Source organism: Lipophrys pholis (genome assembly GCF_963383615.2).
Source record: "Lipophrys pholis genome assembly, chromosome: 17".
Classification (NCBI taxonomy): domain Eukaryota; kingdom Metazoa; phylum Chordata; class Actinopteri; order Blenniiformes; family Blenniidae; genus Lipophrys; species Lipophrys pholis.
Window position 1 is genome coordinate 25,993,638 of NC_137643.1, and position 19,294 is coordinate 26,012,931.

Sequence of the window (19,294 nt, forward strand, 5' to 3'; positions counted from 1 at the left end):
GCTCCTCACTGGCTGCCCAGGCCTTGCCGTTAAGTGCCGTAAACCGCTCGCTGCCGTAAAGTGGTATCGGGTCTCGTGGTATCGGTGGCAGTTTTATGAGTAAATGTACGAGTACTCATGTCTGATATCGAACCGATACTGGTATCGGTGCATCACTACTCGAAACAAAATCCCGATTTTTTTAATTGAAAACTCAATTTTTGATTTAGATTGAAATTTTCATTGAATGAAAAACTAAAGTGAGAAATATTAACCTTTTGCTAAATAAAGCTTGAAAAAAATATATCCCTGAGGCAACACAAGATTGTTTCGGTCACTAATTACATTTGAAAAGTTGCACTTAAACGTTTTTGGGAAAGAAACCCAAGTTTGTTTGTGTTTCAAGCAAGTATTTTTAACAGTTTGTAAAGGGACCGTGTCCTTAGTGACGTGGAATGCCACTTTTCATCAGGGACAGCAGGTGAAAATGAAGCCGGCAGTGTTTCCTGCTTCGGAGTTAATGGTGTTTTAGCCGAGGCGTCCACTCTGGTGCGTGTTATCTTTTTTAATGTGCTGAAACAACTTTGTCGTACTAGTAGTTTAGTAGTAGTTTTCAGTGGGAAGCGGTTTGCTCTTTGTCCGTACCAGCGAATCTGTACCATCTCCACACCACTGACCTGAGACAAAATCCTCTTTACATTGTTAATCACATTCACCCATTCACACACACATTCACACACCAATGGAGGCTGTGGCCATGCAAGGCGCTGTCACTCTTTCAATTACCGTTAAATATGGATTAATCACAAGCCTTACTTTAGGCATACGTCCTCACCAGAAGATTAGACAACATTCTTCTTCATAGCGGGGCAGATAATGGAAAAAAAATCATGCATTTGGTGATACAAGCATCAAACTTAGCACAGTTGTTCTTTGGCGCATGGTCTTAAATTCTATCCGATTGCCACGCACAACTCCAAGATGGCCGCCATTTTCAAGATGGCCGCCAAAATGAGCCCCCAGAATGGACTTTTCTCATAGAAAGACTTGTATTTGCTCAATTTGACTCACTATTACATTTACAATTACACAAATACTGGTCATAAAATGTCTGATTTCCATCATGATGACCTTGCAGCTTAAATAGGCACTTGAGAATTCAAGAAAAAAAAAAATGAAACTAAAAGACAAATATACAGGAAACGAACATATTTTAATAACATAAACAATACGAATGGACGAAGACTGGAGGAGATTTGAGATAATGTTTGTGTCACAATCAAACTATGCATTGCAAATATACATCAGTGTAGCTGCTCACTGATGGCAAGTCCACATAACTATGCATATTAAGGACAACACATGCTTTGAGTAACTTGGAACAGAAATTGTGTCGGAGTAAAAATTCTTGCATTATAAACACAGTAACAATTATTATTGCTTCTCACAAATGCAACTGCAGACAACAGTGCATGTAAGTCCATGGCCGTAGCATTTACATCTGCCTTTGCATTCTCTCTTGTAGCCTCACATGGTCAACTGCTGGCAACATGCTGCTATTGGTGGGAGTGTCGTCCACTTAACCTTCCAAGTGTCTAGTCCGCACCCAATTTGCAGGGTTGTCAGTTTCTGGCTCCTGAACAGTTTCCTGCTCCCAGATTATTCCTGCCTGGTCGGCAGCAGGCATTTCATGTTCCCTCAAGGCAGCACGTGATGGTGGAATGGCATCATTGGGCCTTTGCTTGCGAGCAAACAGCTCCAATCTTGCTTCGTTAACACTTGTGGCTGAACGGCTCCTGTCATACAGCACGATCACCAAATGCTCCAGGCTCTGGATGTCAGTATCAGTCACTTTGCTTGGTGTCTGACTGAGTGCCACAAAGGTTTTTGTCACTTCATCACACACGTCCCAGGTGAGCCATGCAGATTTCTTGCCTTTTCCTCGAAAGGCAGAAACAACATCACATCCAGAGAATGCATGGAAGTAGAGAATCCCTGGGGACTTCTGTGGACCAATTGCCAAAACTATATCATGAACAGGAATCCATCTGGTGGTAGGTCCTTGTCTGAAGAATACCCACATCTTTTGAAGACCAAGGACCAAAAGTGATGGTACGACAGACACTGCTATTACAAGTACATCAGAGTCATTGGCCTTGATGACAAGGCTTCCATTGAGAGCCGCATCTCAGGCATGCAATAAGAGTCTTGTATAAGCTTCTTCATGGCTGCATGGGGAGATGTCATCAAGGAACTTGCTGCTGGAGTTGGTGATAGCATGAGGCCCATTTGTTGCAATCAACTCTGATTGCCTCAGGTCTGCAGATCTTGTCAGAAATGAGTTCAAACAACTCTGTCTTGTTGTTGTCTGAGAAACCCTTTCTAGTTGGATGCTGTTTTGCTTGTTGCCAGAACCCGTCTTCTGATGCCTGATCCCATCAAATGGATGACGAGCCATCGGGATAGTTAATGTTGTTGTTGATATGATGTGATGCTCAAAACTATACATAGGTCAATTACAGTGCATTTCAGGTGCCAAAACTGAAATAAGCAAACCTTAAAGCATATGAAATGACACCAATATCTTGACGATTGTTGATCTACATCCAAAAGAATCGCCAGAATTACATTTCTACTCATCCCGATGGCGGTCATCTTGAGAAATGGTGGCCATCTTGGATTTTCAAGTGGCAAATCGGATAGAATCCATGCCTCAAAGAACAACTGTGCCAAATTTGATTCTTGTACCACCATTTGCACGATTTGGCTATGTATGTGATGTTATCCGCTCCACTATCAGCTTATACGCAACAACCAAACCAAATTTATTTTACAAAGACAGACTCTTGACGATATCACTCGATCATTACACATTTTACATAGTATCCAACAGAATGATCTTGAAGCTTGTTTAGTTAGTCTAGACACTGAGAAGGTTTTTGACTCAGTAAGTTGGTCTTTTCTATACAAAGTTTTAAAAAGATTTGGCTTGAACAATATTTTTAATTTGAGGGATTCGTACATTATACAGTAAACCATCGGCCCGGATAAAAATAAATGGATACTTCTCAGATACTATAATACTGGAACGTGATTGAAGACAGGGACACCCGATTCTCAATTCTCAGTAAGCTAAGGAAAGGAGGCTCAATGCTTCCTTTAGAACCTCCTTTAGCCTAGGAACCACTGATGCTTCCTTTAGAACCTCCTTTAGCCTAGGAACCACTGATGCTTCCTTTAGAACCTCCTTTAGCCTAGGAACCACTGATGCTTCCTTTAGAACCTCCTTTAGCCTAGGAACCACTGATGCTTCCTTTAGAACCTCCTTTAGCCTAGGAACCACTGATGCTTCCTTTAGAACCTCCTTTAGCCTAGGAACCACTGATGCTTCCTTTAGAACCTCCTTTAGCCTAGGAACCACTGATGCTTCCTTTAGAACCTCCTTTAGGTCTAGGAACCACTGATGCTTCCTTTAGAACCTTCTTTAGGTCTAGGAACCACTGATGCTTCCTTTAGAACCTCCTTTAGCCTAGGAACCACTGATGCTTCCTTTAGAACCTCCTTTAGCCTAGGAACTACTGATGGATCCTTTAGAACCTCCTTTAGCCTAGGAACCACTGATGCTTCCTTTAGAACCACCTTTAGCCTAGGAACCACTGATGCTTCCTTTAGCACCTCCTTTAGCCTAGGAACCACTGATGCTTCCTTTACCAAAGGAGACCAGCTCATGTTCCCCCACAATTCCTTGCGGCGACAACATTTAAAGGAACCCGCTCATCGGAGCGTTCAGGGAAACTCAGGATGACTGAAAAAGGAGCAGATCATGTAAGTTACCAAAGCAATAATCTGCCTAGAACAACTTGAAATCATCTAGAACCTAGATCCCAACTAGGATGTTCTGGATGTTGTAGAACCAACACAGTAAAGTCCAGTTTTAGAGCAGCCTGTTCTCACTCTGATTGGTTCTTTATTCACCTGGCAGCCGTTTCCCTTTAGTTCCTCTTTTTCTTTGATTGACATTGAAACCTGAGATATTTGAGACGATACCAGAGGTTAGAACCTCAGAGGAACGTGGTGCAAATGTGCTTTTTGTAGTCCATTTTGGAAATGGGTCGTTTTTCACCACAGCAGACGTCACTAACCTTCACCACCGGTGGATTATTATGACGTTACCAGTGGCGTTTCTTGCTGTAAATACTTGGTGGGGCAAGATTTTATTTAGGTCGAGTGACACTATTGAATTCCAAAGTAAAGTGTGTGAACAACCTTTAAGCCACAACATTATAACCACCATATAGGAGTTGATCCCGTAAAAATGTTGAGCCATGGAAATAGCGGACCAAAAAAAAGAAATTCAATTAAAATAAAAGAATATCAATGATGGGGTTAGAACCAGGTCATAATGGTTCACAGACGCAGCTCAACCACTCAACCACCAGTAAAGCTCCAAATTAATGAGATTCTTCACACAGTTGACAACTACTTACTTTAATTGTCTCTGCTAAAGTAAGCATTTTAAACTCGTATTCGTAAATAATCTAATTAATTAATTTTGATACTTAACTGTTTGTTAGCTTTAGCTGCTAACAAGCTGGTATTTGTGAGACTCGCGCTGGTTCTGTGAGGCTCCGCCTCAATCAGCACCAGCCAATCAGCTTTGAGCATCTAATGACGTTGTTAGTGATGCTTCAGGCTTCAGGCCCCATGAGGCATCAGAATCATGTAAACTGAATGGATGGAGCCACTTTCACTTTACTGCATCCAATACACACTGCATGGTGAGAGAGGGGCGAGCTACACTAATGTAATACACACTGCATGGTGAGAGAGGGGCGAGCTACACTAATGTAATACACACTGCATGGTGAGAGAGGGGCGAGCTACACTAATGTAATACACACTGCATGGTGAGAGAGGGGCGAGCTACACTAATGTAATACACACTGCATGGTGAGAGAGGGGCGAGCTACACTAATGTAATACACACTGCATGGTGAGAGAGGGGCGAGCTACACTAATGTAATACACACTGCGTGGTGAGAGAGGGGCGAGCTACACTAATGTAATACACACTGCATGGTGAGAGAGGGGCGAGCTACACTAATGTAATACACACTGCATGGTGAGAGAGGGGCGAGCTACACTAATGTAATACACACTGCGTGGTGAGAGAGGGGCGAGCTACACTAATGTAATACACACTCTATGGTGAGAGAGGGGCGAGCTACACTAATGTAATACACACTCTATGGTGAGAGAGGGGCGAGCTACACTAATGTAATACACACTGCGTGGTGAGAGAGGGGCGAGCTACACTAATGTAATACACACTGCGTGGTGAGAGAGGGGCGAGCTACACTAATGTAATACACACTGCGTGGTGAGAGAGGGGCGAGCTACACTAATGTAATACACACTGCGTGGTGAGAGAGGGGCGAGCTACACTAATGTAATACACACTGCACGGTGAGAGAGGGGCAAGCTACACTAATGTAATACACACTGCGTGGTGAGAGAGGGGCGAGCTACACTAATGTAATACACACTGCGTGGTGAGAGAGGGGCGAGCTACACTAATGTAATACACACTGCATGGTGAGAGAGGGGCGAGCTACACTAATGTAATACACACTGCGTGGTGAGAGAGGGGCGAGCTACACTAATGTAATACACACTGCGTGGTGAGAGAGGGGCGAGCTACACTAATGTAATACACACTGCGTGGTGAGAGAGGGGCGAGCTACACTAATGTAATACACACTGCGTGGTGAGAGAGGGGCGAGCTACACTAATGTAATACACACTGCGTGGTGAGAGAGGGGCGAGCTACACTAATGTAATACACACTGCGTGGTGAGAGAGGGGCGAGCTACACTAATGTAATACACACTGCGTGGTGAGAGAGGGGCGAGCTACACTAATGTAATACACACTGCGTGGTGAGAGAGGGGCGAGCTACACTAAGGCACCATCAGTGTGGATCAGGAGGAAACACAACCTGGAACAGGAAGAGGAGACCAGGAACCAGGGAGGACAGTCCACACAGTAATTATGTACTGTATAAGAAGAAGTTTTATTCACAGACAAGAAGATACTGTAGATAATCTTAAAGAATTAATAACATACTTTGCATGCAGTCCTTTCTGATGACACCAGGTGGCGCTCAGCCCCACCTGCCCCTAATGACCAGTCGCCCCTGGACGTTACCTAGTGGAAGTACAGTCCAACTGTCACAACGACGTGATCGCCTTTCCCTAACTGCTTGAGGAAGCCTCCCAACACCCTTTCTTTAACCCATGGCAGGGTCAAGGAAAAGTGGATAGGAAAGGAGAAAGGAGGGACTATTCGGAAGCACCCTCAGATTTTTTAAGGCATCTGCATTAATTGAGAGGACCACAAGGTGGGGCTATAAGCTTACAACCTCTTGGTCTATTGATATAATCCTGGTAATTCACACCCCAAGTCAATAGTTATAGAAACATTTGGTGATTATTCAGGATATAAATGAATGGGGTTAGATTTAAATCTTTCTAACTTCCAAACAGCCGGGCACCAGATTATTTTTATGCAGCTCAGACAAGATCCCTAATTAATTTGTGTAACCCATCCTTTCCAGCCAGATGTAAAGATATCAAACTCTCCACCCAATCCAAGCAGTACTAGGGAGGCCGTATCTGACCTGCGTGAGTGCAGAGAGGAATGATTTCACCGTGATTGAAAGTCTGCAGGCTGCTATGAGGCTTTTTGGATGTACAATTTGGGAAAACTAGAATTAATGCTACAATCACTTCTGAAAACACCCAACTACCGCCTCGATCTTCCTAAATCTCCACACCGCCTCCAGGCAAACCACGTCCCGAGTAAGGGGTACTGGACCCTCATACATCCCTTTTTGACCACAACGGACCATGTTCTGATGGAGACCCCCAGCAGGATAACACAGCAGCTCACAAAGATCAAACCATCTCAAAATGGTTTCTGGAACATGGGGATGAGCTCTTTGGACTCCAAAGGCCTCTACAGCCACAGATGTCAGTCCAACAGGGCTCCTCTGGGAGACGGGGGACAGGACGTTCATTTCATGAACCTTTTCTAATTTGGGGTGCACATTCATGAGTCTCACAGAACAAACCCATAATGATTGACATTGGTGAACATCTCTTGTCCCACAGGTCGTCAGCCGTGCTTGTTTGTTTGTCATCAAAGCTATGACACGGGACAACACTTGGAATGTCTTCAGAGACATGGTGGTTGGAAAAATTGTCCTTCCAGTCTCAGTGTTCCAAAGGATTGCTGTTGCTTCACCTTTTGATTTGTAAACTCCTGCCACAACGAGCCCGCCAATGTAGGCTTCCAACTCAACTTCATTCCAGTCTTTCCAACGGTCCCAACACACACATGCTTCCCAAGTACAACATTTTTAATCAATGGCGTTAAGAAGAGCTCTAATATGACTTAATGACTTCAACATGGCTAATTGTAGATCTGGCAGCCTAGAACCATTTGGATAATATTAATAGCACCAAGTCTCCTCTGCTGTTGAAGTGGGGAAAGAGAGCATATTATCTTTACATTTTGGAAGGGATGTGGTTTACTGGTGGTCGGGAGACAACAGGAGGGTCGACACTGATTGTCCTCAGATGTGAAGGATCCTCCTCAGTACAACCTTCTGTCTCAAGACACGTTCTCCTCGATGTCACTTTCACTGTCAAAGAGCTCAAAAACCTCACGGACAGTAAACCTGTTCCCAGAGGGCCTTTTCAAGTGAGAGAGCGAGAGCAGTACCGATCCCAGTACACACAGAGCACAATCAGGAATGATTTGGATCAGTGGCGCCACCAGGCAAGCTTTTATATGTTTGCTCCTCCTTTATTTTGCAGGAACTAGAAATGTCCTTGTAGGATTACCTTCACTTCACAGTGGGAAATATCAGTTCTACCATAAGAATGGTCAAAGTACACACACACACACACACACACACACACACACACACACACACACACACACACACACACACACACACACACACACACACACACACACACACACACACACACACACACACACACACACACACACACACACACACACACACACACACCTTAAACAGCTCGAGGTCACACTGACCTCAGAGGAACACCAATACCTGCACTATGTGTTCAGCACATTGAAAGAATATCATCATCTATCATATCATTTACGTCCCCATCAAATTAAAAAAAGTTATGAAATATGAAGCAAAAAAAGTCAACAATTATGTTTTAAATGATAAACATTGAATGGGGTCAAAATGACCCCAAGGTTAATAGGAGGGTTAAAATCTCAGACTTTTCAATAAGAAGCAGTTATGGGCAGCACAATGATCAAACTTCAGATATCCTACAAGCCAACTCAAGTTTACAAGACTTCTCCGCCCAGGTTTCAAATCATGTCTGTAACTCATCCTGATGTAGCTCCAGTCTTTCACTGATAAAGGTTGATAACATGAAGACTCCCTTACCTCCAGCCTCAGCCTTTCAAACATCAGGTCTAGGTTCTCCTCTCCTTTCCTGTCCGCCTCAGTCCGCCCCCCCTCCGCTCGGCCCCCCGGGCTGCAGAGAGACGTGAAGGTGGCCCGCGGCTCGGGGCTCTTTGGGTTCAGTCTGAGCTGGGTGCGACCAGACACCAGATGTGTGGTGGGGCAGTGAAAACAGTAAAATGTGGAGCCGTACATGTACGGAGCGGGACATCCCTCGGTCTCGAACAGACTCCTGAAGCTCACCGCGGCAGCACCGTGGCTCCTCGGGTTCTCAACGCTGATGTCATCGGGTCTGCAGCCGTCCACGGTGGTCAGTGGGAAGGAGAATTCTGAGGACTGGGGAGTGAAGGGACAGAACGGTGCTCCTGGTTTACCCTCAGCAAACAAAGGGATCTCCAGCAGCGTGTGGAGGCCGTCACACTCGCCCAGTCGCACCACCACACACACACTCCGGGACTCCTGCCAGTCGTCTTCCAGGCTGCTGAGTCTCTGAGGCAGGCTGACATGGTGGAGCGGGTGGGACAGCACCGGCTGTCTCATGGTTTGATACCGCAGGCTGTTGGGGGGGGCCAGGTCCCATGCTGCACTGCTCAGGAGGCGAGTCTGACCAATCCACTGACCGTCGAACACCTATGAAAAGGAATATGACCGAGTATGATTATCTTGATCAATCAGTACCACAACAACACTGCTCACAGTCAGACACACTCCTGTGTCCATCCCCAGGCGTCTCGCGGCTTTTCCACCGGAAAGAACCAGGTTCTAGTTCAGAGCCAGTTATGCTGCTGCTATTCTGGCTCCACTTCATTGCTAGACCTGAGAGGAGCCAGACTGGGACCTGATGCGTCATCAGCTGGGGGCGGAGTTATCTCTGGAGGTATCTCTGGAGGTATCCCTGGAGGTATCCCTGGAGGTATCTCTGGAGTTATCTCTGGAGGTATCTCTGGAGGTATCTCTGGAGGTATCTCTGGAGGTATCTCTGGAGGTATCTCTGGAGGTATCTCTGGAGGTATCTCTGGAGTTATCTCTGGAGTTATCTCTGGAGTTATCTCTGGAGTTATCTCTGGAGGTATCTCTGGAGGTATCTCTGGAGTTATCTCTGGAGGTATCTCTGGAGGTATCTCTGGAGGTATCTCTGGAGTTATCCCTGGAGTTATCTCTGGAGTTATCTCTGGAGTTATCTCTGGAGGTATCTCTGGAGGTATCTCTGGAGTTATCTCTGGAGTTATCTCTGGAGTTATCTCTGGAGTTATCTCTGGAGTTATCTCTGGAGTTATCGCTACCTAAAAGGTGGAGGAGAGGTTGTACCGTCTTTCTGAAAACTCCAGTGAACACGGAGCCCCAGAGTGGTTCTAGAGAAAAAAATAAAAATACGCGTGTGAACGATATAATAAGTCGTTCCCTGAAGTTAATAATAGGAGGGAACGGGATTATTTAATCTGCGTTCGCGGAGCCGCAGCTCTCGAGATGCTGCAGAGCTCCACCTGTCAGTCAGCTACGTCAGATAGAATTTAGAAGCAGTTTTCCATTGTAGTTTATTTTCCACACTTTTCATGGTGACATGATTCTAACTAAGGTCACGTCCAGGTCTTGTTTCACCTTCTGACCGCCGGCTGAGGAGCTGCAGCCGCTGAGCAAGGCAGTGTGAGGCAGCAGGGGGCGCTCCGCTCTACTCAGAGACGCTCCGATATTATTTTATAACCACAGAACTTCTTTCTAATGAAGCCAGACTTCTGGTTCCTCAGGAACTACTAAACAAACTACAAACTACTGTGAATGAAAGCTTGATGAATCCAGTCCGTCTCCTGGTTCCTGGATGAGCCTTCAGTGCCACATTGGTGAAATCAGTGACGTTTCAAGTTTTGGAGTGACGCAGTGACGTAGCTCTACTGGCTCCGCTAACGGTGGAAAAAGAACCGGTTCTCTGGTGGTGCTCATTTAAGAACTGAACTAGAACCTGAACTAGAACCTGGTTCTTTCTGGTGGAGAAGCCCTACATGTCACCAGGTGATCTGTGGTCGGTCCAGCCTGCTCTTGACACATTCATTCAATCTCATTGTTCAATACCAATTTTCAAAAATACAAAACAGCGGTCTTTATTTTGGAAAATAAAAATCAAGTTTTCATAAAATAGAAAACCTTTTTCCTACACTTGTGCTTTGCTGATATTCAGCGGACGCATTTAAACCGGTTAATTTGATGTGATTACACGTTTGCATGAAATGCTTCAAAGTTTCAACACAAATAAATAAAATAACTAAGTTGTTTTCATTTTGTAAAACTGGAAGTTTAAATGTCAAATGAGTTGAGATAAATAAAATATATTAATATACTGTAAATATGTCAAAATATATTTATATCAACAAACTAACAATGGGTCCTGAATTGTATTCACTTCATTTTCTACAGATAATCATCAATAAAAGAGGATTTCCTGATTTCTCTTTCTCTGGTGTGTGTGTGTGTGTGTGTGTGTGTGTGTGTGTGTGTGTGTGTGTGTGTGTGTGTGTGTGTGTGTGTGTGTGTGTGTGTGTGTGTGTGTGTGTGTGAGCAGCTGTGGGCGCTGCAGAAAGCCGCCCTGAGGAGGCGGGGCTTATTATCGATCTGACCAATGACTGATCCACGCCACAGGGACATGAAGTTAAACTAATCCGCTTCATTTCATGAGACTTGGGACTTTAAATCGCCCCAAGTTCAATGATTGTCTTAAAGTGCGCTCTGCTTTGTTCTGGTGTTTCTACCAGATGTTTTTTTGAGGTTTCTTTCAGAGCGTTCTTAAATGATCTGAAAGATGAATTGATGTGTTGTTTGAAAATAAACCTGATAAACCTTTAGTTTTCCCTAAACTCAGACTAACTGTCATTTCAAGTAAACCAGCAACAAAACATTCATTTTCTAAAAGCGTCTGAAGAAGCTCCTGCTTGTATTTGTTTACTAGTATGTTAATAAAAGCTCTCTGTTCACTCGCTGTTTAAAAGTACAATAACTTTCATTACTGATTGTTCTAATGTGGTTTATAAATGCACTGTATTTAAATAAAGTTAACTTTAGCTGAAATTGAATGATAATGAACACCTAACCTAAGAACTGTATTACCAGTCGCCACTGCTCAACATGTTCTCTGACTACATCATGAATATTCAAGTTTCACACCGTAGCTTTTAGCTGCAGGCATTAAATTGCCGTCCGCAGCCAGCAGACTCTCACGGACAAAACGAGCGCTCCTACAGACATCCTGTCCTCCGGCGAGAGCTACGTCATACACCTTAGCAGAGTCAAAACCCCGAACGCTGCCACCGTCCACCGTCCACCCTCCGCCACATAGAAGACATGGTCCCAGGTAGTGTGGCTGAAAAGTCCAGATGCAGAAAACTCACTTGACCCAAGATCTAATCTGCCTGCTGACAAACACTCTGCAGAGAAAGCTCGACCTGCATCGTTTCTTCAAGTGAGAGAAGAAAAGAAAGAAATGACCGTTTCATGACGGAGCTGTTTGGCTAAGATTGGTTTTGTTGTGATTTCCCCTCTTATTGCATCCAAGTTAAATATTAACATATATTAATGTAGTATGACCAAGATTGTTTTAATGTAGACAGAAAATCCTCTTCCTAATGTGATTGCATGCATCAAAAGTGTTGATTTGAGGTCCTGGTTTCAGCCAGCGAGCCGTCCAGCCGTCCTTTGAAAGAAGACAGCTGAAAGAACATGTTTTCTCAAAGCCTCTGAAATATGTGGCTAACGGCCGTCACTACTTGTCACAGTCTAATTTTCCCTTAATTCATCTTTTCTCGCCGAAATATGGCGAATTATCGGCTCGTGTTCACAACTCAGAACTGACTTCCGGTTTGTATTCCGCCCAGTAACGAGCAACGTGATTGGTCAGCAATTTGTGCCTGAAATCCAGTTTCAGGCTGAGGAAACTCTGGAGGTATTCACCGTGTACCGTGATATGGCCTACCAATATAGAGATATTGATAAAAGGCCCGAACTTCAACTGAATTGAAAGAGGAGAACATGTTGGATGTTTATCTCCTCGTCCATGTAGCTTCATCAGTTCATGGTTCTCACTGGACCAGTCGGCCCAGTCCGCACCAAGTCCAGGACAGGAGGTCAAAAGGCCGCCTTCTTGGACAAATCAAGAGTATGCATAGACATCTTTAAAACTATTATTAGACAATGAGACACTGACATGTGAAAGAAATATACAACCAGAAAACTATTTTTACTCCTGAATTAAAATATTTAAAGACCCCCAGCATCATACTTAGTTACTTTTCAGGTTAAAAATCTCAGGTTACCTGACTGAGACTCCAGCTTCTCCTCTGGATGGGAGTCTGTCCTCCGTGGCTGCGGACACATCCCACCCAGAAGGCCACGCCCCCTCTGCTCACCGCCATTCAACTCAGCAGGGTCACCAGAGGACCACCGCTCCCCGCAGAGACATCAGAGCAGACGGATCACCAGGCTGGGTCTACCAGGCACACAAGGACAGCAAACTATCAACCTTCATTCACACTGGTCTCATATGGTCTCATATGGTCTCATATGGTCTCATATGGTCTCATATGGTCACACACTGGTCTCATATAGTCACACACTGGTCTCATATAGTCACACACTGGTCTCATATGGTCTCACACTGGTCACACACTGGTCTCATATGGTCACACACTGGTCTCATATGGTCTCATATGGTCACACACTGGTATCATATGGTCTTATATGGTCACACACTGGTCTCATATGGTCTCATATGGTCACACACTGGTATCATATGGTCTTATATGGTCACACACTGGTCTCATATGGTCTCATATGGTCACACACTAGTCACACACTAGTCTCATATGGTCACACACTGGTCTCATATAGTCACACACTGGTCTCATATGGTCTCACACTGGTCACACACTGGTCTCATATGGTCACACACTAGTCTCAAATGGTCACACATTGGTCTCATATGGTCTCACACTGGTCTCATATGGTCACACACTGGTCTCATATGGTCAGACTGGTCTCATATGGTCTCATATGGTCACAGACTGGTCTCATATGGTCTCATATGGTCAGACTGGTCTCATATGGTCACAGACTGGTCTCATATGGTCAGACTGGTCTCATATGGTCTCATATGGTCACACACTGGTCTCATATGGTCAGACTGGTCTCATATGGTCACAGACTGGTCTCATATGGTCAGACTGGTCTCATATGGTCTCATATGGTCACACACTGGTCTCATATGGTCAGACTGGTCTCATATGGTCACAGACTGGTCTCATATGGTCTCATATGGTCAGACTGGTCTCATATGGTCACACACTGGTCTCATATGGTCTCATATGGTCTCACACTGGTCTTGTTGGATGACTGTTCGCTGTATCATACTCCAGCCTCCATATTTAAAAGAAAATGGACTGTTTTTCTTCATTTTTCCACCTTATGCTTTGATCAATATTGGACTGGGAAATTTCTGCTGTTTTGTTTTTTATTGTTACCAAGAGTCTATAAAACTGCTTACAATGAAATACAAAGACTTACCAGGTACAGATGGACACAAGGTTTCACCCCCAAATGAAACCTATTATGAATATTTATTATGATTGTTATTAATGAGTTTGATGTGTGGATGTGGGGTAGGCTGCATGGTTATAAGGTTCAATAAAGTTCATTCCCTTCAAAAGTATTCTAACTGAAATTAGAATTACAGACTAAAAATACACAATTACAATGAGTGTTGCCTAATGTTTGGTTCCAGAAGCTGTGGGGGTTCATCTGATCATCTAAAAGAGGACAACTGCCCATAACGTCAAAATGATGGACATCAACTTTGTAGTTGTGTGTTCCACTTCACACTTTGATACATACAGTATGTCACAAAGCGAGTACACCCCTCACATGTCTCCAAATACTTTATTACATCTTTTCATTGGACTAAACTGAAGAAATGACACTTTGATCCAATGTGAAGTCGTCAGTGTACAGCTTGTTTAACAGTGTAAATGTACTCTCCCCTCAATATAATTCAAGACACATTCGTCAATGTCTAAAGTGTCAGCAACAGACATGAATACACCCATATATGAAAATGTCCAAATTGGGCCCAAATAGCCATTTTCCCTCCACGTTGTCATGTGACTCGTTAGTGTTCAAGGTCTCAGGTTTGAGTGCGGAGCAGGTCTGTTAAATCTGGTGTTCTCACGCTCACACACTCATACTGGTCACTGGAGGTCAACATGGTACCTCATGGCAAAGGATTCTCTGAGGGTCTGAAAAAAAGAACTGTTGCTCTACATAAAGATGGTCGAGGCTAACTGAGCAGCCAAGACCAGACAGCAGTTTAACAGGACAGGTTCCACTCAGAACGGGCCTCGCCACGGTCAGGTTCCACTCAGAACGGGCCTCGCCACGGTCAGGTTCCACTCAGAACGGGCCTCGCCACGGACAGGTTCCACTCAGAACGGGCCTCGCCACGGTCAGGTTCCACTCAGAACGGGCCTCGCCACGGTCAGGTTCCACTCAGAACGGGCCTCGCCACGGACAGGTTCCACTCAGAACGGGCCTCGCCTCGCCACGGTCAGGTTCCACTCAGAACGGGCCTCGCCTCGCCACGGTCAGGTTCCACTCAGAACGGGCCTCGCCACGGTCAGGTTCCACTCAGAACGGGCCTCGCCACGGTCAGGTTCCACTCAGAACGGGCCTCGCCACGGTCAGGTTCCACTCAGAACGGGCCTCGCCACGGACAGGTTCCACTCAGAACGGGCCTCGCCACGGACAGGTTCCACTCAGAACGGGCCTCGCCTCGCCACGGTCAGGTTCCACTCAGAACGGGCCTCGCCACGGACAGGTTCCACTCAGAACGGGCCTCGCCACGGTCAGGTTCCACTCAGAACGGGCCTCGCCACGGTCAGGTTCCACTCAGAACGGGCCTCGCCACGGTCAGGTTCCACTCAGAACGGGCCTCGCCACGGTCATCCAAACAAGTTGAGTGCACGTGCTCAGCGTCATATCCAGAGGTTGTCTTTGGAAAGGTGAGGACTACAAAGACAAATGTGTCTTGCCTCCAGTTAAACACGGTGGTAAACTTGGTGGTAACCATGGTAACCATGGTCTGGGGCTGCATGAGCACATGAATGCCAACATGTAGTGAGACCTCTGGAAGCAGAGCGTGATCCCCTCCCTCCAGAAGCTGGGCCGCAGGAGAGTAGTCCAACATGATAACGACTCCAAACACACCTCCAAGACAACCACTGCCTTGCTTAAAGAAGTTAAGGGTGAAGGTGATGGAGCGGCCAGGCGTGTCTCCACACCTGAACTCTATTGAGCATCTGTAAGGCATCATCAAATGGAAGGTGGAGGAGCACAAGGTCTCCAACATCCACCAGCTCCGTCACGTCGTCATGGAGGATTCCAGTGGCAACATGCCAAGCTCTGGTAAACCCTATGAGAAAGAGGGTGAAGGCGGTGCTGAAGAATGATGGTGACCACACTAAATATTGACACTTTCGCCAAATTTGGACATTTTCATTTCGAGGTGTACAGGTACGTCTCAAAACATTTGAATATCGTGAAAATGTTCACTATTGTTTGTCACTGATTTCAGAAAGTCAAACCCATATATGATATAGGCTCATGACACACAGAGTGAAATGAAAACCCAGAATTCAGTGTCTCAGGAAATGTGAATATTACATCAGATGAAGAAACAAAAAAGAATATTTTAAACAAAAGGCAGGTCACTTTATTTCCAGAGCACTTTAAAACAGGCTGGAGCCAAAGTGCTTCACATAAAAGACAAAGTAAAAACTAATTACAACAGAAGAGTGAAAACAGTCAAACAAACAATAAGAGTAACAACAATTTGGGGTTTTCACTCTCTGTAAGCCATAATCATCAACACTGCAAGAAATAACCTCTTGAACTCTTTCACTCTGTGTCATGAGTCTGGATCATATCTGGGTTTGACTTTCTGAAATCAGTGACAAAAAATATTGAACATTTCCAAGATGTTCTCATTGTTTGAGACGTACCTGTAGTCATGTCTGTTGCTGACACTTTGACGAATGTGTCTTGAATTATATTGAGGGGAGAGTACATTATACTGTTAAACAAGCTGTACACTGACGACTTCACATTGGATCAAAGTGTCATTTCTTCAGTTTAGTCCAATGAAAAGATGTAATAAAGTATCTGGAGACATGTGAGGGTGTACTCGCTTTGTGACATACTGTAGATCTGCCCATCTTTCTTTTAGAACTCAGTTGAGGGAGGAGGAGGGCTGCAGCAAACTACACACTCAATGAGGGTCAGTCAGCACTGGAGGAAGAAAACACAGGGAGAACATGCAATGTCATACTTTCTGCTTGAACCCTCAAATCAAACTGAGGAGAAAGTCCATCATGCCCCCCCCCCCCCCCCCCCCCCCCCCACACACACACACACACACACAGTCACAAGACTCAGTGTGGATGGTGGATAACAGTACTATTGGTGAGGATTGTTCTGGTCAGACATGGCCCACAGACCTGACGTCAGCCAGACACTGCCCCCCCCCCCCCCCCCCCCCCCCACACACACACACACACGTCTCTCTGGTGTCTGCCGTGTTTGTCACTGTGCATCCTGAGAGGACCGGTTCTGCTAAAACCAGAACACTTCACCACGGGTTGTTTCTTCATAGTAAACATATAGAAATGGTCCATGTTTGTACATGTATTTTCCTGAGCACTACTTCAAAAAGTCCTGCATTGTGTGTAACGTTCCCACACCACGGCTGGGTTAATGTGGCACTGCAGCTTGTTTCTAACAAGCATCTGCTTCCTGAGACTCCACCTGATGCTGAATTGTGTCTGTAGTCATTTTGCTCTTTCAGCCCAGGAGTCACTGCTGCCCGTTCAAAAAGAAAGAAAGAAAGAAAGAAAGAAAGAAAGAAAGAAAGAAAGAAAGAAAGAAAGAAAGAAAGAAAGAAAGAAAGCAAACCCTCTCTCTTCTTCTGCACAATACTTTTATCTGAGGGACCTGCTGGTAATTCTCATGTCATCATTCTTTTATTCCGTTCAAAGCTTCCAGGACCAGAGGCAGCCCTCCTGAAGCCCTCCTGATGCCCTGCTGAAGCCCTCCTGATGCCCTCCTGATGCCCTCCTGATGCCCTCCTGAAGCCCTCCTGATGCCCTCCTGATGCCCTCCTGAAGCCCTCCTGAAGCCCTCCTGATGTCCTCCTGAAGCCCTCCTGATGCCCTCCTGATGCCCTGCTGAAGCCCTCCTGAAGCCCTCCTGATGCCCTCCTGAAGCCCTCCTGATGCCCCACAGTGTGGAGGCTGCACGCTCTTCTTTCTGAGTGAGGAAGAGCCTCTCAGCACTACTGTCCTCTTCACACCATCAGCCTGGTTCAGCATCAGAAGCACAGACAGACACCAGCACTCCACAGAACCCTTCTCTCAGGGAGTGTCCTCTCAGGGAGTGTCCTCTCAGGGAGTGTCCTCTCAGGGAGTGTCCTCTCAGAGAGTGTCCTCTCAGGGAGTGTCCTCTCAGCTTCACATCGAGGGGGTGGAGGACAACTGGAAGACTTCACCCCGGGGCATTTCTGATGGTGGGACTCTGGACATTCAACTAGATAAGAGGTCTGCAACCCCCCCCCAACTAAAAGAGCAGAAACCTGATGAATCCTCAGTGAGATGTATGGAGTCCTCAGTGAGATGTAGGGAGTCCTCAGTGAGATGTAGGGAGTCCTCAGTGAGATGTAGGGAGTCCTCAGTGAGATGTATGGAGTCCTCAGTGAGATGTAGGGAGTCCTCAGTGAGATGTAGGGAGTCCTCAGTGAGATGTAGGGAGTCCTCAGTGAGATGTTTGGAGTCCTCAGTGAGATGTAGGGAGTCCTCAGTGAGATGTTTGGAGTCCTCAGTGAGATGTTTGGAATCCTCAGTGAGATGTATGGAATCCTCAGTGAGATGTATGGAGTCCTCAGTGAGATGTATGGAGTCCTCAGTGAGATGTATGGAGTCCTCAGTGAGATGTATGGAAACCTGATGAATTGTGAGGTTGTGTTCAGGCACTGTGGGACAAACGTGTTAAATAGTGACTGTCAACGATCAGAGGTTCTGGAGTCCAAGTTCCAGAAGGATGTTGTACTTTAATCAGATGTGATGATGTGACAACTTTAATCTGAGTTATTCCAGAAGGTTACCATGCCGTTAACTATAATCTGAGTTATTCCAGAAGGTTACCATGCAGTTAACTTTAATCTGAGTTATTCAAAAGGTTACCATGCAGTTAACTTTAATCTGAGTTATGCAGTTAACTTTAATCTGAGTTATTCCAGAAGGTTACCATGCCGTTAACTATAATCTGAGTTATTCCAGAAGGTTACCATGCAGTTAACTTTAATCTGAGTTATTCAAAAGGTTACCATGCAGTTAACTTTAATCTGAGTTATGCAGTTAACTTTAATCTGAGTTATTCCAGACGGTTACCATGCCGTTAACTTTAATCTGAGTTATTCCAGACGGTTACCATGCAGTTAACTTTAATCTGAGTTATTCCAGAAGGTTACCATGCAGTTAGCAGGGTGCTGTTAGCACGCTAGGCCACCGAGCCGCCGGCTGGTTAAACGATCCGGTACCGGTACCGGTACCTTACCGGGAGGAGCAGCTTTCCAGCCCGTGCAGACGAGGAGTCTCTGCCGGCGGCCCGGCGGTGTGGGGGAGCTGGAGGAGCTGGAGGAGCAGCGCAGCAGCAGAGATTTCCTTCAACGGTTTACACAAATGTCACATCTACTCCCGGTGTCCTTGCCCGTGC

The 19,294-nt window shown here is 45.5% G+C and overlaps 1 protein-coding gene across 1 annotated transcript in view; it reads right to left on the reverse strand.

Annotated features, from left to right (window-relative positions):
- cUnh6orf136 (chromosome Un C6orf136 homolog) overlaps positions 1-19,294 on the reverse strand; it is a 32,050-nt gene extending 12,756 nt beyond the window's left edge. Inside the window, exons 1-3 of the mRNA XM_080485532.1 lie at positions 19,136-19,294; positions 12,796-12,968; positions 8,480-9,127 (exon numbers count right to left, since the gene is read on the reverse strand). Of these exons, the coding sequence (XP_080341658.1) occupies positions 8,480-9,127; positions 12,796-12,894 (747 nt within the window). The 5' untranslated portion in view covers positions 12,895-12,968; positions 19,136-19,294. The remainder of the gene's footprint in view (positions 1-8,479; positions 9,128-12,795; positions 12,969-19,135) is intronic.